The 21,135-nt window shown below is 50.1% G+C and overlaps 1 protein-coding gene across 2 annotated transcripts in view; it reads right to left on the bottom strand.

The window, feature by feature from the left end:
- HMCN2 (hemicentin 2) overlaps positions 1–21,135 on the bottom strand; it is a 268,528-nt gene that overhangs the window by 62,102 nt on the left and 185,291 nt on the right. For both annotated transcript variants that reach the window (XM_083160863.1, XM_083160864.1), the window contains exons 37-47: positions 19,256–19,351; positions 18,859–19,035; positions 16,800–16,951; positions 12,011–12,134; positions 4,586–4,761; positions 4,119–4,215; positions 2,406–2,525; positions 1,835–1,990; positions 1,116–1,397; positions 854–1,021; positions 445–558 (exon numbers count right to left, since the gene is read on the bottom strand). In XM_083160863.1, coding sequence (XP_083016989.1) covers positions 445–558; positions 854–1,021; positions 1,116–1,397; positions 1,835–1,990; positions 2,406–2,525; positions 4,119–4,215; positions 4,586–4,761; positions 12,011–12,134; positions 16,800–16,951; positions 18,859–19,035; positions 19,256–19,351 — 1,662 coding nt within the window. The remainder of the gene's footprint in view (positions 1–444; positions 559–853; positions 1,022–1,115; positions 1,398–1,834; positions 1,991–2,405; positions 2,526–4,118; positions 4,216–4,585; positions 4,762–12,010; positions 12,135–16,799; positions 16,952–18,858; positions 19,036–19,255; positions 19,352–21,135) is intronic.

The raw sequence follows: 21,135 nt of genomic DNA, 5'->3' as shown, positions 1-21,135 counted from the left end.
TTAATCTCCCCCCAAAAATGTTCCTGCTGGCCGCACCATGAGAATACGGTGTTGCAAATGTGTCTAGGGCCTTCGACATTGGAATACTGATGCTCTTCTTGCCGGGGATCTGACAATTATGTTATTAGGGCCGTATTCTGGTTTGATTGCTCCCTCATGCGTTCGCATGGGGGAGCGATGTTTGCATTTATTTACGGATGGTTCGCGGTCCTGTTTGCACCTAGCAGTGTGGGCGGGGGGCATGGTGCAGCTGCGACGGGCTGCGCCCATGGGGTGTTCCCATGAAAATGCTGGCCGTTCCCATGATAATTATGATGTAACATACGTTGCGTGTGGACCAGAATAAGGTCCTTAGTCTGGGCTGATAAATTCTTTGAATGTTTTTGGAAATCAATAAAGCTTAGAAGCAACAGTGCTACATACAGTAGAGCTAATGGCAAGTACCTAAGACGTCCACAATGAAGTTCTTCTTGGCTTCTCCAGCTGCGTTAGTCACAAGACAAGCGTAGATTCCACCATCTTTAACCTGTGCATTTAATACCTTAAGAACCCGTCCTCCTAGTTCATAAAGAAAATCAAAAAATACCGGCTCAACAATTCTTCTGTACATTAGCAAAATGACCACTTACAACAAAGATGCCAAAACCCCATACGCCATACGCCATACCCTTACATGCCATAGGACCAATAAAATACAATATCTCATATAGTTTATATAGCTACTCCAAAAGTAAAAATAACCCACACAGAGCCAGTTCAAACATCATATTAAGCCTACAGTACTGTTCATCTCCAGACCCAAAAAGGCCCTTAGTCCAGCACTACATCAGGAGTAAAAGCCAAGGACATGCACCTGATTGGACATGAATGTTCTCCTGTGGCGTCAGGGGAGTGTTATCTCTGTACCACGTGATGGCTGGAGGGGGGAAGCCGGTCGTTTCACAGATGAGAGTGATGGTTCCGTGTAATGTCACAGAGACATTATGTGGCTCTGTCTGGAGGTTTGTCACTTCTGGGGGGACTGAGAGAACACATAGAATATCCTCAATGACAGATGAAGCAGACATCGTTCCATTACATAGTACTTAATAAAGCATCACAAATGTTGACCTTACCTTGCACCATGAGGTCATATTTAATGTCGGCCTGGCCAGCTGCGTTCACAGCCACACAGACATAGCGCCCCGAGTGAGTGGGTTTCACCCCGGGTATGATGAGCTGCTCTCCCTTGTTCTTTAAGATCAAGTCTGCTCCACTCCCCAATGGAAAACCATCTTTCAGCCATGTCACAGATGGTGTAGGCTTTCCACTGACCGCACATTCCAATGTGACAGGGTCATCTCGTTTGGATATTACTTGTGTGGGGCCATTGCTGTTCCCAGTTATTACTGGCCCAGCTGGTAATAAGCCAAGGAAACATAGGAGACAATTTACAAACCAGAAACACGGAGACAAATAGTAGATATATACAAGTATAAGTGGTCAACTGAAAGAACTATAAGAAGAATATACAAAAATGGAAACCAACAAAGATAAAAATGGACATTTAGGAGCCACTAAACTATAAATACACCCCAATTCAAATTACACAGTAGTACATTTAATACACATTATGCCACACAGTAATGCCCCTTACGCTTTATTATTACACCACAGCCAACTCCTCCCACACCCCTCACCAATGGTTCCCGTGGGTTACAACACATCTGTGTTGGTCTTAAAAAAAGGTAGAGAATACAAGAGAATAACTCCATAACAAAACACACTACAAATACTGGGAGGGTGGAAAATTAAGGTAAGAGATGGAAAACCCAAGACAACAAGGAATTCTCACCATAAACCTCCAGCCAAAAGTCCCGCTGACTGCTGCCAGCCTCATTACTGCACACACAGGTGTACTGTCCTTCATCTGCCACCTGCACCTTACTGATCTGCAGCAGCCTTCCTCCCGCAGACACCAGAGGTAGATACTCGTCTGCAAGCGGGGATCCTGCGGCAACACAGGAAACATGAATTACCATTAATATGCTCATAGGCGGCATTCTAACACCGAGCATTGATACTACAATAAACGCAACCAAACAACTATAGGCACAGACCAGATAAATGTACTACGTTGTAGCGTATGATTCATATAGATCAGGGGTGGGCAATAAGCGGCCCTCCAGCTATTGATGAACTACACATCCCAGCAAGCCTTGCCTTAGTTTTTCTATTTAGCCATTGTGAAACGGATGCAAGGCATGCTGGGATGTGTAATTCATCAACATTTGGAGGGCAGCTTATTGCCCACCCCTGATATAGATCCTACTATTATTATATAAGTGCTTTTTGTGAATTCTAGTTTTGTTTTTAAATACCAATGTTTTATATGCTATTTTATATTGAATTGCATGATCACTTACCATTCTTTATCCAGGTGAGTAGCGGGGGAGGGGACCCCTGGCATTCACAGGTAAAGCTGATGGCATGCCCCTCAATGACTGACAGAGGAGGCTCAGGGGATGTTGGGAAATTAGGAGGCGCTGAAAAACAGAAAAAAAACAATTCAGTGGTTTACAGCAAACGAATGAAGAACATGAAGGATGGCGGACAGACAATCTGCCAGTGCAGCATGATATAGCTGTTATACCTCACATGTTCCATCCATTGGCTGTGATGGTATATCCTATACGGGGTGAATGAACAAACATTTTATGGCATTCCCCCAATTCTCCCAAACATGATAAACCCCAAATCTCTCCATGTAAACAGTTAACATTATAGGTCCCATGACAACACCAGTACGGAGTTTGTATGTTCTTCCAGTGTTCACTTGTGTTCCTCCATATGTTCCAGTTTTCTCCTACAGCCCAATAACATACCAGCAGATTGCATCTTGGTGCTGGCTGACCTGCCCTCCGTCTTTCAAGCCCCTGGCGATGAAGTCCATTCACCTCATACTCATCCTCTGCCTGCCTCCTTTCCCTACCACCTCTCTCTCTCTCTCTCTTTCTTTCCCACCTACAGAACGTTTTTCCCTGGTCAACTACTTTAATCTTTCGCCACTGCTACAGTCACTTCCTCCTTTGAACATAGATTCCTTACTAAAGTGTGGGTTCTATAGAAGTTGAGATATTTCCCATAGCAACCAATCAGATTTTACCTCAGATTAATAGGAAGGATCTGGTTGGTTGCTACAATCCTCTCCTCACACTCCTTACTTGCTTCCTTCTTCATTCCAGAGAAGTTGCCCTCAAAGGTCTCCAACCTCCTTCTCTCCACTTACTCTATGGGGCCGATTCAATCAATGAAATGTAACAGACGGCTGATCCAGCTCACCGATGATATCGCACGTGTCTCTCCCTAATGCTCAGTTTTCCAATCTTGACCTGTTGACCTGTTGGCCACCATTACCTCCTTCCAGTCCTCAAAGCTTTAGTAAATTAGACTGAATTTTATTATATTTTTATTATATATGAATATTCATGTATTCTGAATGGATCATACAGTATATCTGCAATGCTTCCAATCCATGGGTCGGATTCAGCATGATTTATAGTTTTTCAAAAATATGGCGATACAATTACAAAGGTTTCATAACAAAGTGCCTGTATCCTTAAAGTAGCCCACTGCCAGTTTGGGGTCGCAGCGGCTGCATGTGACGTCACTTTCACAGCCCATCCTGCAAATGGTCCTGGTACGCCTCCGTTGCCTGGGCTGCGCCCCCTCAATACTGTGCTGACACCCCAAAAAACACTATGTCATCGTCCCCTTCCGGCCCTCACAGGGCGTACACACGGTTCAATGTAGTCTTTTTTTCTGATCAATTTTGCTTATATAACCAAAATCGAACATAAATCGAATGCATTCGATTTCAATCCCAATGGGCGGCCTGGCGGGATTCAGCAAGACTATAGTACAGATCTGTACTATATAGTGTAAATCAAAGGTGTACACAGCGCCACGTGATTCACTCACAATTCGATTGGGATGAATAGAAAGTAAACCGTGTGTATACTATTTTAGACTGCGGTCACATTTTCCAGGGATCGCACATACAGTATACAAATCAGCGTCATAACCTACAGTAATAGCAGTTTGTGCTGAATTAGCCCCTATGACCTGTAAGTCTTTACCCAAGATGATGACATTATAATGCTTCTCTGAACGGCCGGCATCATTGGAGGCCTCACATGTGTATCTTCCAGCGTCCCGCAGCTGAGCCTGGTCAATCTATGGTGGGATGCAAAGTATTAACATAAACAGAATACGGTTTAATTGTCTTTTACCATGTATAATGTTATGTTCTGCTCTTTGGTTGCAATGGAAATGTTGGCCACTAGGTGGTACTGTGTTCTTTCATCATCTATAAATACTTAATTTCCCCTTTGCAGTGCATGCAATCCATCTCCCACATATACAAATGATATATGTGCAAATAAGACTCTATTAGAGGGTCTTTTGATAGAAGTAAACTAACCCCACTGACAAACAGGTGTATAAGCTGACAAAGCATGCTGAGACTTGTAGTTCTAGACGTACATTTTGCTCACTCGCTGCATTATAAATACCATTGACACTGTATTGTGTTGTGAAGACTTACCTGTAGGTAGCGACCATTCTCTGCCACTCGAATTCCTGGTTTGTTCAGAAGGGGGCGCCCATCCTTCAGCCATGTGATAGTGGGTGGTGGGATAGCACTGCTCTGACATTCCAGGATAATAGGCTGATTGACAGTGACTGAAGCATTGAACTCCTCTCCCAGGATGCTCGGGGGCACTGAACAGGAAATCAGAAGAATCAGTGTAAACCGTGTGTGTCCTACTGCTGGACACAAGCAGGGAGATCGCACCTACTGCTGGACACAAGCAGGGAGATCGCGCCTACTGCTGGACACAAGCAGGGAGATCGTGCCTACTGCTGGACACAAGCAGGGAGATCGTGCCTACTGCTGGACACAAGCAGGGAGATCGTGCCTACTGCTGGACACAAGCAGGGAGATCGTGCCTACTGCTGGACACAAGCAGGGAGATCGTGCCTACTGCTGGACACAAGCAGGGAGATCGCGCCTACTGCTGGACACAAGCAGGGAGATCGCGCCTACTGCTGGACACAAGCAGGGAGATCGCACCTACTGCTGGACACAAGCAGGGAGATCGCACCTACTGCTGGACACAAGCAGGGAGATCGCGCCTACTGCTGGACACAAGCAGGGAGATCGTGCCTACTGCTGGACACAAGCAGGGAGATCGTGCCTACTGCTGGACACAAGCAGGGAGATGACGCCTACTGCTGGACACAAGCAGGGAGATGACGCCTACTGCTGGACACAAGCAGGGAGATCGCGCCTACTGCTGGACACAAAGCAGGGAGATGGCGCCTACTGCTGGACACAAGCAGGGAGATCGTGCCTACTGCTGGACACAAGCAGGGAGATCGCGCCTACTGCTGGACACAAGAAGGGAGATCGCGCCTACTGCTGGACACAAGCAGGGAGATGACGCCTACTGCTGGACACAAGCAGGGAGAGGACGCCTATTGCTGGACACAAGCAGGGAGATCACGCCTATTGCTGGACACAAGCAGGGAGATGGTGGCTACTGCTGGACACAAGCAGGGAGATGGCGCCTACTGCTGGACACAAGCAGGAAGATGACGCCTACTGCTGGACACAAGCAGGGAGATGACGCCTACTGCTGGACACAAGCAGGAAGATGACGCCTACTGCTGGACACAAGCAGGGAGATGACGCCTACTGCTGGACACAAGCAGGGAGATCCCGCCTACTGCTGGACACAAGCAGGGAGATGGCGCCTACTGCTGGACACAAGCAGGGAGATGGCGGCTACTGCTGGACACAAGCAGGGAGATGGCGCCTACTGCTGGACACAAGCAGGGAGATGGTGGCTACTGCTGGACACAAGCAGGGAGATGACACCTACTGCTGGACACAAGCAGGGAGATCGCGCCTACTGCTGGACACAAGCAGGGAGATGGCGCCTACTGCTGGACACAAGCAGGGAGATGGCGCCTACTGCTGGACACAAGCAGGGAGATGGCGCCTACTGCTGGACACAAGCAGGGAGATGGCGCCTACTGCTGGACACAAGCAGGGAGATGGCGCCTACTGCTGGACACAAGCAGGGAGATGGCGCCTACTGCTGGACACAAGCAGGGAGATGGCGCCTACTGCTGGACACAAGCAGGGAGATGACACCTACTGCTGGACACAAGCAGGGAGATCGCGCCTACTGCTGGACACAAGCAGGGAGATCGCGCCTACTGCTGGACACAAGCAGGGAGATGACGCCTACTGCTGGACACAAGCAGGGAGATGACGCCTACTGCTGGACACAAGCAGGGAGATGACGCCTACTGCTGGACACAAGCAGGGAGATGACGCCTACTGCTGGACACAAGCAGGGAGATCGCACCTACTGCTGGACACAAGCAGGGAGATCGCACCTACTGCTGGACACAAGCAGGGAGATGGCGCCTACTGCTGGACACAAGCAGGGAGATGGCGCCTACTGCTGGACACAAGCAGGGAGATGGCGCCTACTGCTGGACACAAGCAGGGAGATGACACCTACTGCTGGACACAAGCAGGGAGATGACGCCTACTGCTGGACACAAGCAGGGAGATGACGCCTACTGCTGGACACAAGCAGGGAGATCGCACCTACTGCTGGACACAAGCAGGGAGATCGCACCTACTGCTGGACACAAGCAGGGAGATCGCGCCTACTGCTGGACACAAGCAGGGAGATCGCACCTACTGCTGGACACAAGCAGGGGGATGACACCTACTGCTGGACACAAGCAGGGAGATGACGCCTACTGCTGGACACAAGCAGGGAGATCACGCCTACTGCTGGACACAAGCAGGGAGATCGCGCCTACTGCTGGACACAAGCAGGGAGATGACGCCTACTGCTGGACACAAGCAGGGAGATCACGCCTACTGCTGGACACAAGCAGGGATATCACGCCTACTGCTGGACATAAGCAGGGAGATGGCGCCTACTGCTGGACACAAGCAGGGAGATGACGCCTACTGCTGGACACAAGCAGGGATATCACGCCTACTGCTGGACATAAGCAGGGAGATGGCGCCTACTGCTGGACACAAGCAGGGAGATGACGCCTACTGCTGGACACAAGCAGGGAGATGATGCCTACTGCTGGACACAAGCAGGGAGATGACGCCTACTGCTGGACACAAGCAGGGAGATGACGCCTACTGCTGGACACAAGCAGGGAGATCGCACCTACTGCTGGACACAAGCAGGGAGATCGCACCTACTGCTGGACACAAGCAGGGAGATGGCGCCTACTGCTGGACACAAGCAGGGAGATGGCGCCTACTGCTGGACACAAGCAGGGAGATGGCGCCTACTGCTGGACACAAGCAGGGAGATGACACCTACTGCTGGACACAAGCAGGGAGATCGCGCCTACTGCTGGACACAAGCAGGGAGATGACGCCTACTGCTGGACACAAGCAGGGAGATGACGCCTACTGCTGGACACAAGCAGGGAGATGACGCCTACTGCTGGACACAAGCAGGGAGATGACGCCTACTGCTGGACACAAGCAGGGAGATCGCACCTACTGCTGGACACAAGCAGGGAGATCGCACCTACTGCTGGACACAAGCAGGGAGATCGCGCCTACTGCTGGACACAAGCAGGGAGATCGCACCTACTGCTGGACACAAGCAGGGGGATGACACCTACTGCTGGACACAAGCAGGGAGATGACGCCTACTGCTGGACACAAGCAGGGAGATCACGCCTACTGCTGGACACAAGCAGGGAGATCGCGCCTACTGCTGGACACAAGCAGGGAGATCGCGCCTACTGCTGGACACAAGCAGGGAGATGACGCCTACTGCTGGACACAAGCAGGGAGATCACGCCTACTGCTGGACACAAGCAGGGATATCACGCCTACTGCTGGACATAAGCAGGGAGATGGCGCCTACTGCTGGACACAAGCAGGGAGATGACGCCTACTGCTGGACACAAGCAGGGATATCACGCCTACTGCTGGACATAAGCAGGGAGATGGCGCCTACTGCTGGACACAAGCAGGGAGATGACGCCTACTGCTGGACACAAGCAGGGAGATGATGCCTACTGCTGGACACAAGCAGGGAGATGGCGCCTACTGCTGGACACAAGGAGGGAGATCAAGCCTACTGCTGGACACAAGCAGGGAGATTCCAGTCATGTCACAATAATGATGATGCCATATTAGGTCAGCCGCCTGCCCCGAGCAGACAACGCCATGCCTGCATTCCCAGCGCATGCCCCATGGGGACGCCCAGAAGATGTTCCCCTACGAGCGATTGGGAATCAGCCCCACAGAACGTATTACACATATTAATGCCAGGAATTATTATGTATCACTGAGAACAGGAACATGATCTGTTTGTGTATATTCTCCTGGTACATTTCCCGGAATGATATTAAGAGAAGCATTATACAAAATGTCTTCATATTCAGTTTGGCAGATTCCCCAGATTCCTACATAGTAAATGAACAGGTTACAATTCTGCTAATAATGTCGGAACGCTGATACACCGCTATACAGCTTGGCAGAGTTCCCAGAATCCCCTGACTGCATCCAATGGCGGCCTCAGCCAGGGCTTCTGTTGATAACCGCTATCCGGGCACGAAGCTGTATAATGTGGATAAAAAGGTTTCACGGACACTGGAAGCAACCAATGGCGAAGGCTGACAGCCAAAAGGTCGACATAGGGTTTTTCATCTTTATTTTTTGGAGCTGACATGTGCCGACAGGCGTTATTTCCACTAGGGCATGGTGGGAGGATAAAATAGTGTGCTGCGCATAGTGAGGCACCGTGCCCGAAACATGGTGGCACTGTAAAACCAGTCTGATTATGAAGGGTACATGATTGGCGCTTTCTGAATCTCTCATCCTATTACATTTCTTCTGTAGTATCATATAACTCCCCTCCTTGGGCAGGATGCATCACACCCTGAGGTACCAGGCATGTTGTAGACAAGATTCTATGATACAGATACAAATGGAAACTAACGTCCCTGTATCTACAGCCAGCAGTGCACTAAGGTGACCACTAGATGTAGTTACAGTAGCGGTTTGCTGCAGGTTATATACAGGGAAATATAGGAAGGGTTTGCTATGAGGGGACCTACAGCCAGTCTCGCTTACAGCAATGGTACAGTAGTACCATCACTGCTTGAACCAACAGCAAGGTCAGTGCAACCACAGTGACCAACCATCCAAAAGAGGTCTTCACTGAGTGGGTGCTGCAGGAGGATGGATTGGATTACGGGCCCACTTCTTATTTCACTATGAGGCCCTGCGATGTATTCAGTAGGCCCCATAGCAAAGGTTTGTAAGGGCCCCATTGTACCACCCAATGTTGAAAAAATGTAAATGTGACAGGGAAGGTGGCCCCTCTCAGCTCTGGTCCCATAGCAGCTGCACCCCCTGCACCTATGGTAGCTACACCCCTGTATATAACACATGTAACTGTGACAGGGAAGGTGGCCCCTCTCAGCTCTGGGCCCCATAGCAGCTGCACTCCCTGCACCTATGGTAGCTACACCCCTGTATATAACACATGTAACTGTGACAGGGAAGGTGGCCCTCTCAGCTCTGGGCCCCATAGCAGCTGCACTCCCTGCACCTATGGTAGCTACACCCCTGTATATAACACATGTAACTGTGACAGGGAAGGTGGCCCCTCTCAGCTCTGGGCCCCATAGCAGCTGCACTCCCTTCATCTATGGTAGCTACACCCCTGTATATAACACATGTAACTGTGACAGGGAAGGTGGCCCCTCTCAGCTCTGGGCCCCATAGCAGCTGCACCCCTGCACCTATGGTAGTTACACCCCTGTATATAACACATGTAACTGTGACAGGGAAGGTGGCCCCTCTCAGCTCTGGCCCCATAGCAGCTGCACCCCCTGCACCTATGGTAGCTACACCCTGTATATAACACATGTAACTGTGACAGGGAAGGTGGCCCCTCTCAGTTCTGGGCCCCATAGTAGCTGTACTCCCTGCACCTATGGTAGCTACACCCCTGTATATAACACATGTAACTGTGACAGGGAAGGTGGCCCCTCTCAGCTCTGGGCCCATAGCAGCTGCACCCCCTGCACCTATGGTAGCTACACCCTGTATATAACACATGTAACTGTGACATGGAAGGTGGCCCCTCTCAGCTCTGGGCCCCATATCAGCTGTACTCCCTGCACCTATGGTAGCTACACCCTGTATATAACACATGTAACTGTGACAGGTAAGGTGGCCCCTCTCAGCTCTGGGCCCCATAGCAGCTGTACCCCCTGCACCTATGGTAGTTACACCCCGTATATAACACATGTAACTGTGACAGGGAAGGTGGCCCCTCTCAGCTCTGGGCCCTATAGCAGCTGCACCCCCTGCACCTATGGTAACTACACCCTGTATATAACACAAGTAACTGTGACAGGGAAGGTGGCCCCTCTCAGCTCTGGGCCCTATAGCAGCTGCACCCCCTGCACCTATGGTAGCTACACCCCTATATATAACACATGTAACTGTGACAGGGAAGGTGGCCCCTCTCAGCTCTGGGCCCCATAGCAGCTGCACCCCCTGCACCTATGGTAACTACACCCTGTATATAACACAAGTAACTGTGACAGGGAAGGTGGCCCCTCTCAGCTCTGGGCCCCATAGCAGCTGCACCCCCTGCACCTATGGTAACTACACCCTGTATATAACACATGTAACTGTGACAGGGAAGGTGGCCCCTCTCAGCTCTGGGCCCATAGCAGCTGCACCCCCTGCACCTATGGTAGCTACACCCTGTATATAACACATGTAACTGTGACATGGAAGGTGGCCCCTCTCAGTTCTGGGCCCCATAGCAGCTGCACCCCCTGCACCTATGGTAGCTACACCCCTGTATATAACACATGTAACTGTGACAGGGAAGGTGGCCCCTCTCAGCTCTGGCCCCCATAGCAGCTGAACCCCTGCACCTATGGTAGCTACACCCTGTATATAACACATGTAACTGTGACAGGGAAGGTGGCCCCTCTCAGCTCTGGGCCCCATAGCAGCTGCACTCCCTGCACCTATGGTACTTACACCACTGTATATAACACATGTAACTGTGACAGGGAAGGTGGCCCCTCTCAGCTCTGGGCCCCATAACAGCTGCACCCCCTGCACCTATGGTAGCTACACCCCTGTATATAACATATGTAACTGTGACAGGGAAGGTGGCCCCTCTCAGTTCTGGGCCCCATAGTAGCTGCACCCCCTGCACCTATGGTAGCTACACCCCTGTATACAACACATGTAACTGTGACAGGGAAGGTGGCCCCTCTCAGCTCTGGGCCCTATAGCAGCTGCACCCCCTGCACCTATGGTAGCTACACCCTGTATATAACACATGTAACTGTGACAGGGAAGGTGGCACCTCTCAGCTCTGGGCCCCATAGCAGCTGCATCCCTTGCACCAATGGTAGTTACTCCCCTGTATATAACATATGTAACTGTGACAGGGAAGGTGGCCCCTCTCAGCTCTGGGCCCCATAGCAGCTGCACTCCCTGCACCTATGGTAGCCACACCCTGTATAGAACATATGTAACTGTGACAGGGAAGGTGGCCCCTCTCAGCTCTGGGCCCCATAGCAGCTGCACTCCCTGCACCTATGGTAGTTACACCCCTGTATAGAACATATGTAACTGTGACAGGGAAGGTGGCCCCTCTCAGCTCTGGCCCCATAGCAGCTGCACCCCCTGCACCTATGGTAGCTACACCCCTGTATATAACACATGTAACTGTGACAGGGAAGGTGGCCCCTCTCAGCTCTGGCCCCCATAGCAGCTGAACCCCTGCACCTATGGTAGCTACACCCTGTATATAACACATGTAACTGTGACAGTGAGGTGGCCCCTCTCAGCTCTGGGCCCCATAGCAGCTGCACTTCCTTGGTTGTAGTGTTCCACCCCTGCTCAAATCGGTGTGCTTACCGTATACCTGAAGCTCAATGTCCCGGCTGTCTTCTCCAGCAGAATTAAGTGCAACACAAGTGTATATCCCAGAGTCCGACACATGGGCTGCAGAAAGGGAAAGAATTTTCCCCTGTTCGAAAATCTGAAAGTAAAGGGTGGCAAGGCCAGTGATAAAATAATAAGCCTCACATAAGACATGGACAGAACTATAAGATAATTATTTACTGCCATGCATATAGATCCACCATTTCTTTGGTAACTAACCCCCCCCCCCCCCCCCCTCCTCTGATAAGAAAGGTGTCACCACAGGTGCTGATAATCATAGATTACTAGGGAAGCCCAGGAGCAGAGCATTGTGTCCTCCTGGAGAGGAGCATGCTGGGAGGTATGGATAATGTAGGATTACCAGCACCTGTGGGGAGCTAGATAACTGATAAGGAAGGTGTCACCACAGGTGCTGGCAATCATACATTACCAGGGAAGCCCAGGAACAGAGCATTGTGTCCTCCTGGAGAGGGGCATGCTGGGAGGTATGGATAATATATGATTGCCAGCACCTGTGGGGAGCTGGGTAACTGATGAGAAAGGTGTCACCACAGGTGCTGGCAATCATACATTACCAGGAAAGCCCAGGAGCAGAGCATTGTGTCCTCCTGGAGAGGGGCATGCTGGGAGGTATGGATAATGTATGATTGCCAGCACCTGTGGGGAGCTAGGTAACTGATAAGAAAGGTGTCACCACAGGTGCTGGCAATCCTACATTACCAGGGAAGCCCAGGAACAAAGCATTGTGTCCTCCTGGAGAGGGGCATGCTGGGAGGTATGGATAATGTATGACTGCCAGCACCTGTGGGGAGCTAGGTAACTGATAAGAAAGGTATCACCACAGGTGCTGGCAATCCTACATTACCAGGGAAGCCCAGGAACAGAGCATTTTCTTCCTCATGGAGAGGGTCATGCTGGGAGGTATGGATAATGTATGATTGCCAGCACCTGTGGGGAGCTAGCTAATTGATAAGAAAGGTGTTTCACCACAGGTGATGGCAATCATACATTACCAGGGAAGCCCAGGAACAGAGCATTGTGTCCTCCTGGAGAGGGGCATGCTGGGAGGAATGGATAATGTATGATTGCCAGCACCTGTGGGGAGCTAGGTAACGGATAAGAAAGGTGTCACCACAGGTGCTGGCAATCATACATTACCAGGGAAGCCCAGGAGCAGAGCATTGTGTCCTCCTGGAGAGGGGCATGCTGGGAGGTATGGATAATGTAGGATTGCCAGCACCTGTGGGGAGCTAGGTAACTGATAAGAAAGCTGTCACCACAGGTGCTGGCAATCATACATTACCAGGGAAGCCCAGGTTCAGAGCATTGTGTCCTCCTGGAGAGGGGCATGCTGGGAGGTATGGATAATGTATGACTGCCAGCACCTGTTGGGAGCTAGGTAACTGATAAGAAAGGTGTCACCACGGGTGCTGGCAATCCTACATTACCAGGGAAGCCCAGGAGCAGAGCATTATGTCCTCCTGGAGAGGGGCATGCTGGGAGGTATGGATAATGTATGATTGCCAGCACCTGTGGGGAGCTAGGTAACTGATAAGAAAGGTGTCACCACAGGTGCTGGCAATCATACGTTACCAGGGAAGTCCAGGAACAGAGCATTTTGTCCTCCTGGAGAGGGGCATGCTGGGAGGTATGGATAATGTGATTGCCAGCACCTGTGGGGAGCTAGGTAACTGATAAGAAAGGTGTCACCACAGGTGCTGGCAATCCTACATTACCAGGGAAGCCCAGGAACAAAGCATTGTGTCCTCCTGGAGAGGGGCATGCTGGGAGGTATGGATAATGTATGACTGCCAGCACCTGTGGGGAGCTAGGTAACTGATAAGAAAGGTATCACCACAGGTGCTGGCAATCCTACATTACCAGGGAAGCCCAGGAGCAGAGCATTGTGTCCTCCTGGAGAGGGTCATGCTGGGAGGTATGGATAATGTAGGATTGCCAGCACCTGTGGGGAGCTAGGTAACTGATAAGAAAGCTGTCACCACAGGTGCTGGCAGTCATACATTACCAGGGAAGCACAGGAACAGAGCATTGTGTCCTCCTGGAGAGGGGCATGCTGGGAGGTATGGATAATGTAGGATTACCAGCACCTGTGGGGAGCTAGGTAACTGATAAGAAAGGTGTCACCACAGGTGCTGACAATCCTACATTACCAGGGAAGCCCAGGAGCAGAGCATTGTGTCCTCCTGGAGAGGGTCATGCTGGGAGGTATGGATAATGTAGGATTGCCAGCACCTGTGGGGAGCTAGGTAACTGATAAGAAAGCTGTCACCACAGGTGCTGGCAGTCATACATTACCAGGGAAGCACAGGAACAGAGCATTGTGTCCTCCTGGAGAGGGGCATGCTGGGAGGTATGGATAATGTAGGATTACCAGCACCTGTGGGGAGCTAGGTAACTGATAAGAAAGGTGTCACCACAGGTGCTGACAATCCTACATTACCAGGGAAGCCCAGGAGCAGAGCATTGTGTCCTCCTGGAGAGGGTCATGCTGGGAGGTATGGATAATGTAGGATTGCCAGCACCTGTGGGGAGCTAGGTAACTGATAAGAAAGCTGTCACCACAGGTGCTGGCAGTCATACATTACCAGGGAAGCACAGGAACAGAGCATTGTGTCCTCCTGGAGAGGGGCATGCTGGGAGGTATGGATAATGTAGGATTACCAGCACCTGTGGGGAGCTAGGTAACTGATAAGAAAGGTGTCACCACAGGTGCTGACAATCCTACATTACCAGGGAAGCCCAGGAGCAGAGCATTGTGTCCTCCTAGAGAGGGTCATGCTGGGAGGTATGGATAATGTAGGATTGCCAGCACCTGTGGGGAGCTAGGTAACTGATAAGAAAGGTGTCACCACAGGTGCTGGCAGTCATACATTACCAGGGAAGCCCAGGAACAGAGCATTGTGTCCTGGAGAGGGGCATGCTGGGAGGTATGGATAATGTATGATTGCCAGCACCTGTGGAGAGCTAGGTAACTGATAAGAAAGCTGTCACCACAGGTGCTGGCAATCATACATTACCAGGGAAGCCCAGGAACAGAGCATTGTGTCCTCCTGGAGAGGGGCATGCCAGTGAGGTATGGATAATGTAGGATTGCCACCACCTGTGGGGAGCCAGGTAACTGATAAGAAAGGTGTCACCACAGGTGATGGTAATCCTACATTACCAGGGAAGCCCAGGAGCAGAGCATTGTGACCTCCTGGAGAGGGGCATGCTGGGAGGTATGGATAATGTATGATTGCCAGCACCTGTGGGGAGCTAGGTAACTGATAAGAAAGGTGTCACCACAGGTGCTGGCAATCCTACATTACCAGGGAAGCCCAGGAGCAGAGCATGGTGTCCTCCTGGAGAGGGGCATGCTGGGAGGTATGGATAATGTATGATTGCCAGCACCTGTGGGGAGCTAGGTAACTGATAAGAAAGGTGTCACCACAGGTGCTGGCAATCATACATTACCAGGGAAGGCCAGGAACAGAGCATTGTGTCCTCCTGGAGAGGGGCATGCTGGGAGGTATGGATAATGTAGGATTGCCAGCACCTGTGGGGAGCTAGGTAACTGATAAGAAAGGTGTCACCACAGGTGCTGGCAATCATACATTACCAGGGAAGTCCAGGAACAGAGCATTTTCTTCCTCATGGAGAGGGGCATGCTGGGAGGTATGGATAATGTAGGATTGCCAGCACCTGTGGGGAGCTAGGTAACTGATAAGAAAGGTGTCACCACAGGTGCTGGCAATCATACATTACCAGGGAAGCCCAGGAACAGAGCACTGTGTCCTCCTGGAGAGGGGCATGCTGGGAGGTATGGATAATGTATGATTGCCAGCACCTGTGGGGAGCTAGGTAACTGATAAGAAAGGTGTCACCACAGGTGCTGGCAATCATACATTACCAGGGAAGCCCAGGAACAGAGCATTGTGTCCTCCTGGAGAGGGGCATGCTGGGAGGTATGGATAATGTAGGATTGCCAGCACCTGTGGGGAGCTAGGTAACTGATAAGAAAGGTGTCACCACAGGTGCTGGCAATCATACATTACCAGGGAAGTCCAGGAACAGAGCATTGTGTCCTCCTGGAGAGGGGGCATGCTGGGAGGTATGGATAATGTAGGATTGCCAGCACCTGTGGGGAGCTAGGTAACTGATAAGAAAGGTGTCACCACAGGTGATGGCAATCATACATTACCAGGGAAGTCCAGGAACAGAGCATTTTCTTCCTCATGGAGAGGGGCATGCTGGGAGGTATGGATAATAAAGGATTGCCAGCACCTGTGGGGAGCTAGGTAACTGATAAGAAAGGTGTCACCACAGGTGCTGGCCATCATACATTACCAGGGAAGCCCAGGAACAGAGCACTGTGTCCTCCTGGAGAGGGGCATGCTGGGAGGTATGGATAATGTATGATTGCCAGCACCTGTGGGGAGCTAGGTAACTGATAAGAAAGGTGTCACCACAGGTGATGGCAATCAAACATTACCAGGGAAGCCCAGGAACAGAGCATTTTCTTCCTCATGGAGAGGGTCAGGTAGGCAACCATGGAGTAATATATGGCTCCGAGCCCTTCGAAGCACTTGACACAAGCCTGTTCTAGCCTCAGAATTAGGGTTTTTACAGTATTGTGTAATTCATATAATAAACATTATAGATACAACAGTTTAAATGAGATTATTTATTTCCCATTGAATTGTTCTCAGCTGCCATCGTTATGAAGACCATGACAGGAACATGGTGGTAAACTCATACTGACCTGGAGACCGGCAGTTGCAGTGGAAACAGGAACTTTATCCTTCAACCACATGAGCGTCGGTTCTGGTAACCCGGTGGCGTTACATTCTAACCAGACTTGCTCATTCACCAGATAAGTGGCCAGCTCTGTCGTTGATATGATCCTTGGTGGCACTGGGGCAAAAAAAGAGAGATAGAAGGCCCAGAGAAGGGGGGTGGGGAGTAAGGGACAGATTGAGGGGAGAGGAAAGCGGTAGAGAGAGAGAGAGAGAGAGAGAGAGAGAGAGAGAGAGAGAGAGAGAAAGGAGGAATAAGGGGGGGGAGAAAGAGAGAGGGTTACTTGAAACAATCAATAATATCACTATTTAATAATTGTGTAACTTGCCCCGAAGTCCTGAGAAGATCCAATTATGTGTTAGAGACAGGGTTGACTTGTTTAAACCGAGTGTTTTTTGTTTGTTTTTTTAAATGCTTTTTTAATATACTGTGACTATAGGCACAACACTGTATGAAATCCCTGGTATTATTCCACATTCCTGTTGCTTGTGGTCTACACACAACAAAGATATAGGGAGGTTCAGATTAGAGAAGTGCTAAATCTGCATAGCATCAAGCTTCTCATCCAACAATACCATTGGACAGGAAAAAAACACAGTTAACACATAATCTTAAAGTACCAAAAGCACCAACACATTAAACAGGCAATACACAGCAAAACACCTCAAGGTTTAAGGTTAAATCTTCATGTGCAATGCAAAACCTTGTGAGGTAGCCAGTGTTAATGCTTAAGTTGCATACACACGTAGAGATTTTTCTGTCTGATCTATTTGGTGGGAACAAAAACCTGGAAATGTATGGGAGCAAATGACAATCAAAAAATTGTTCCCAAATGCTTGAAAACAGACAGTGATCAATCAGACAAATAGTTTAAATCTTTATGACATAACAAATTTATCAAAGCAGATATTTTTTTCTGTTTTCCTGCATTTGGGTGGAAATATTTGATTGTCATACGCTCCCAGACATTTCCAGGTTTTTGTTCCCACCAGATAGATCAGACAGAAAATCTGTACGTGTGTATGCCCCTTTAGCTCCTTCTTTTTTGTGTTTGTGCGCTTCTCTGAAAAGAACTTTTGCATGTTTTAATTATGTTTAGTCTAAAATTGGTTTTATTTATAGATTTCAAATAAATCATCTCAAAACCTAATAACTTTGAATTGTTAATGTTAGAAAGCATTGAAACATGGTTGACCAAGGTTATAATATATACATTAGCAATGTTTCTCAGTATTATTATAACAAACAGGATTCTTTTTCTTTCATTAAAACGTTAACGCCAAATAAATTGGTTTAAAACAAAAAAAAAATGGTTCAACACCCCCCCAAAAAAAACACTTTTTTTTTTTTTCACTTTTGTGTTTTTTTCCCAACCCTGGTTCCAGGATTCTGATACCGTTGTGCTGGTACAAAGAGCTGTGCTGCCCTCTGACAATAATTGCATTGCATGGGCTATAAGGGGCCCGGTGTTGCTCCTAAACTCAGACTACCCCGACCCGCCATAGAAGGTAAGATTTTGGAATCACACGAAAAGAATACCCTGGTCAGATTTACATATATATTTTTTATAAAGAGGCAGAAAGTATGATATAGTCATATTGCGGAGCTGAATGCCATGGCATATACATGGCTGTATTACTATCAATGCCTGCACACTGCAAAGCTTATTACATGTGTTACCAGAGAGAACAGACAGAATACTGGACAATGTTTTTCTAATGTTTAAATGTCCTGCTGGACGAGTTCATCAGCCACCTAATTGGTGATGATATATGGGGGTCGTTGTTTCAGTGCAATCTGCTCCCTGACAGGGCCCACAGGGGGAGGGGTATCAAAGTAGAGACTTGCCCAACCAATCAGCTTCTAGTTACAAAATGACTGTTACAAGCTGATTGGTTGCCCTGAGCAACTTCTCCATTTCCCCATAGTGAGCATTGACTAGAAGCTAAGCCGCTAGGAAATGGGGTATACAGTAACACAGTGGCAATGTGACAGACCCGCACATTGTGATCTCAGACACTTACCGTACACCTCCAGTGTGTAGCGCATCTCGCTGCTGCCGGCAGTATTGGATACCACACAGACATATTCTCCACCGTCAGAGCGGCTGACCCTATCGATGTGCAGAGTTTTGCCCTCGTTGAGCAGGGTGATGCCGGGCAAGGCTGACAGAAGATGCTCCCCCCTGTACCAGGACACCACTGTAAAGACAAATTCATTCATGTTCTTAGATTACTGATGCGGGCACAGAAGATATAGTGAGGCCTTAGGGCACAGGATCCAGCTGACGATGGTCACAGAATGATTTATTCAGCCTGGCATTAGCATAAAGTCATCGGAGTGACTACAGCACAATATGCTGCAGTGCCCGCAGCAGCACGCTCCGCAGAAGTAGCACCTTACTGTCTATGTGCTGCTTACCGGGCACAGGGCTTCCTGATGCCAGACACTCCAAGGTCGCTGGGAGGTTCTCCACCACAGTCTGGTTCACATCCGTAGGCTCAATATTAGGTGGGACTAGAGAAATGGAAATACAAATTATATTTAGGTAACAAAAGAGGGTACTTGTGTATTTTGGCGGCGCCCATCGCATACCATAAGGCGTACGATGGTATGCGATGCGACGCAATATCGCGCGATATTGTACAATGCCATACAATTCTAAAATTGTATGGCATTGTATATGGCATACAATGCCATACAATGCGATGCGATTAAACATTGTATAAGCACCCTAATGGGTGCTTACAATGTTAAAAGCACCCCCACGCCACCCCCCCCACTATAAACATGAACCCGAAGCGTGGCGAGCGCAGCGGTACGGGTCCTCCAACCTTTTCATACCCCCACTATCCACGTCGGCGTGGAGTTGAGAATAGAAAGCGTGGCGAGCCCCGCGAGGGGATGCGGATACCTGTGAAGCCCGCGAGGGGACTCCGATACCTGTGAAGGTATCCGCGTCCCCTCGCTGCGCTCGCCACACTTTCTATTCTCAACTCCACGCCGACGTGGATAGTGAGGGTATGAAAAGGTCCGCCGCTCGCCACGCTTCAGGTTCACGTTTATAGTGGGGGGGTGGCGTGGGGGTGCATTTAACATTGTAAGCACCCATTACAGTGCTTAAAAGCACCCTTTAGGGTGCTTATACAATCTTTCATCGTATAGGGGCCAAAAATCGCGTTGCATCGCATGCCATCGGGTGCATGGCATGCCATGCGACGCGATTAAAACATTGCGCGAAGGAAATCGGGGGCGCCGCTATAATACACAAGTACCCAAAAGAGAGAAGTGCTCTGCGGTGTACTGTACAGGGCTCCACAACTGCACCACTGTGGTCAATGTCTTAACTAGAGGCTTGGAGAACCCTCTAATTTCATATCTAGAAACCCTTAGGTCTAGATGTGCAACTGCAGCTGTGCAAGTCCCACCAGAGTCCCAGGGTCAGACACACCAACAGGCAGCTGTGCAGGTACCACCAGAGTCCCAGGGTCAGACACACCAACAGGCAGCTGTGCAGGTCCCACCGGAGTCCCAGGGTCAGATACACCAACAGGCAGCTGTGCAGGTACCACCAGAGTCCCAGGGTCAGACACACCAACAGGCAGCTGTGCAGGTCCCACCGGAGTCCCAGGGTCAGATACACCAACAGGCAGCTGTGCAGGTCCCACCGGAGTCCCAGGGTCAGATACACCAACAGGCAGCTGTACAGGTCCCACCGGAGTCCCAGGGTCAGATACACCAACAGGCAGCTGTGCAGGTACCACCAGAGTCCCAGGGTCAGACACACCAACAGGCAGCTGTGCAGGTCCCACCGGAGTCCCAGGGTCAGATACACCAACAGGCAGCTGTGCAGGTCCCACCGGAGTCCCAGGGTCAGATACACCAACAGGCAGCTGTACAGGTCCCACCGGAGTCCCAGGGTCAGACACACCAACAGGCAGCTGTGCAGGTACCACCAGAGTCCCAGGGTCAGACACACCAACAGGCAGCTGTGCAGGTACCACCGGAGTCCCAGGGTCAGACACACCAACAGGCAGCTGTGCAGGTACCACCGGAGTCCCAGGGTCAGACACACCAACAGGCAGCTGTGCAGGTACCACCGGAGTCCCAGGGTCAGACACACCAACAGGCAGCTGTGCAGGTACCACCAGAGTCCCAGGGTCAGACACACCAACAGGCAGCTGTGCAGGTACCACCAGAGTCCCAGGGTCAGACACACCAACAGGCAGCTGTGCAGGTACCACCGGAGTCCCAGGGTCAGACACACCAACAGGCAGCTGTGCAGGTACCACCGGAGTCCC

The sequence above is a fragment of the Crinia signifera genome, chromosome 9 (genome assembly GCF_055691185.1).
Source record: "Crinia signifera chromosome 9, ASM5569118v1, whole genome shotgun sequence".
Lineage (NCBI taxonomy): Eukaryota > Metazoa > Chordata > Amphibia > Anura > Myobatrachidae > Crinia > Crinia signifera.
Note: the sequence above shows the minus strand (reverse complement) of the source record. Positions and strands in the feature narration are given on the sequence as shown.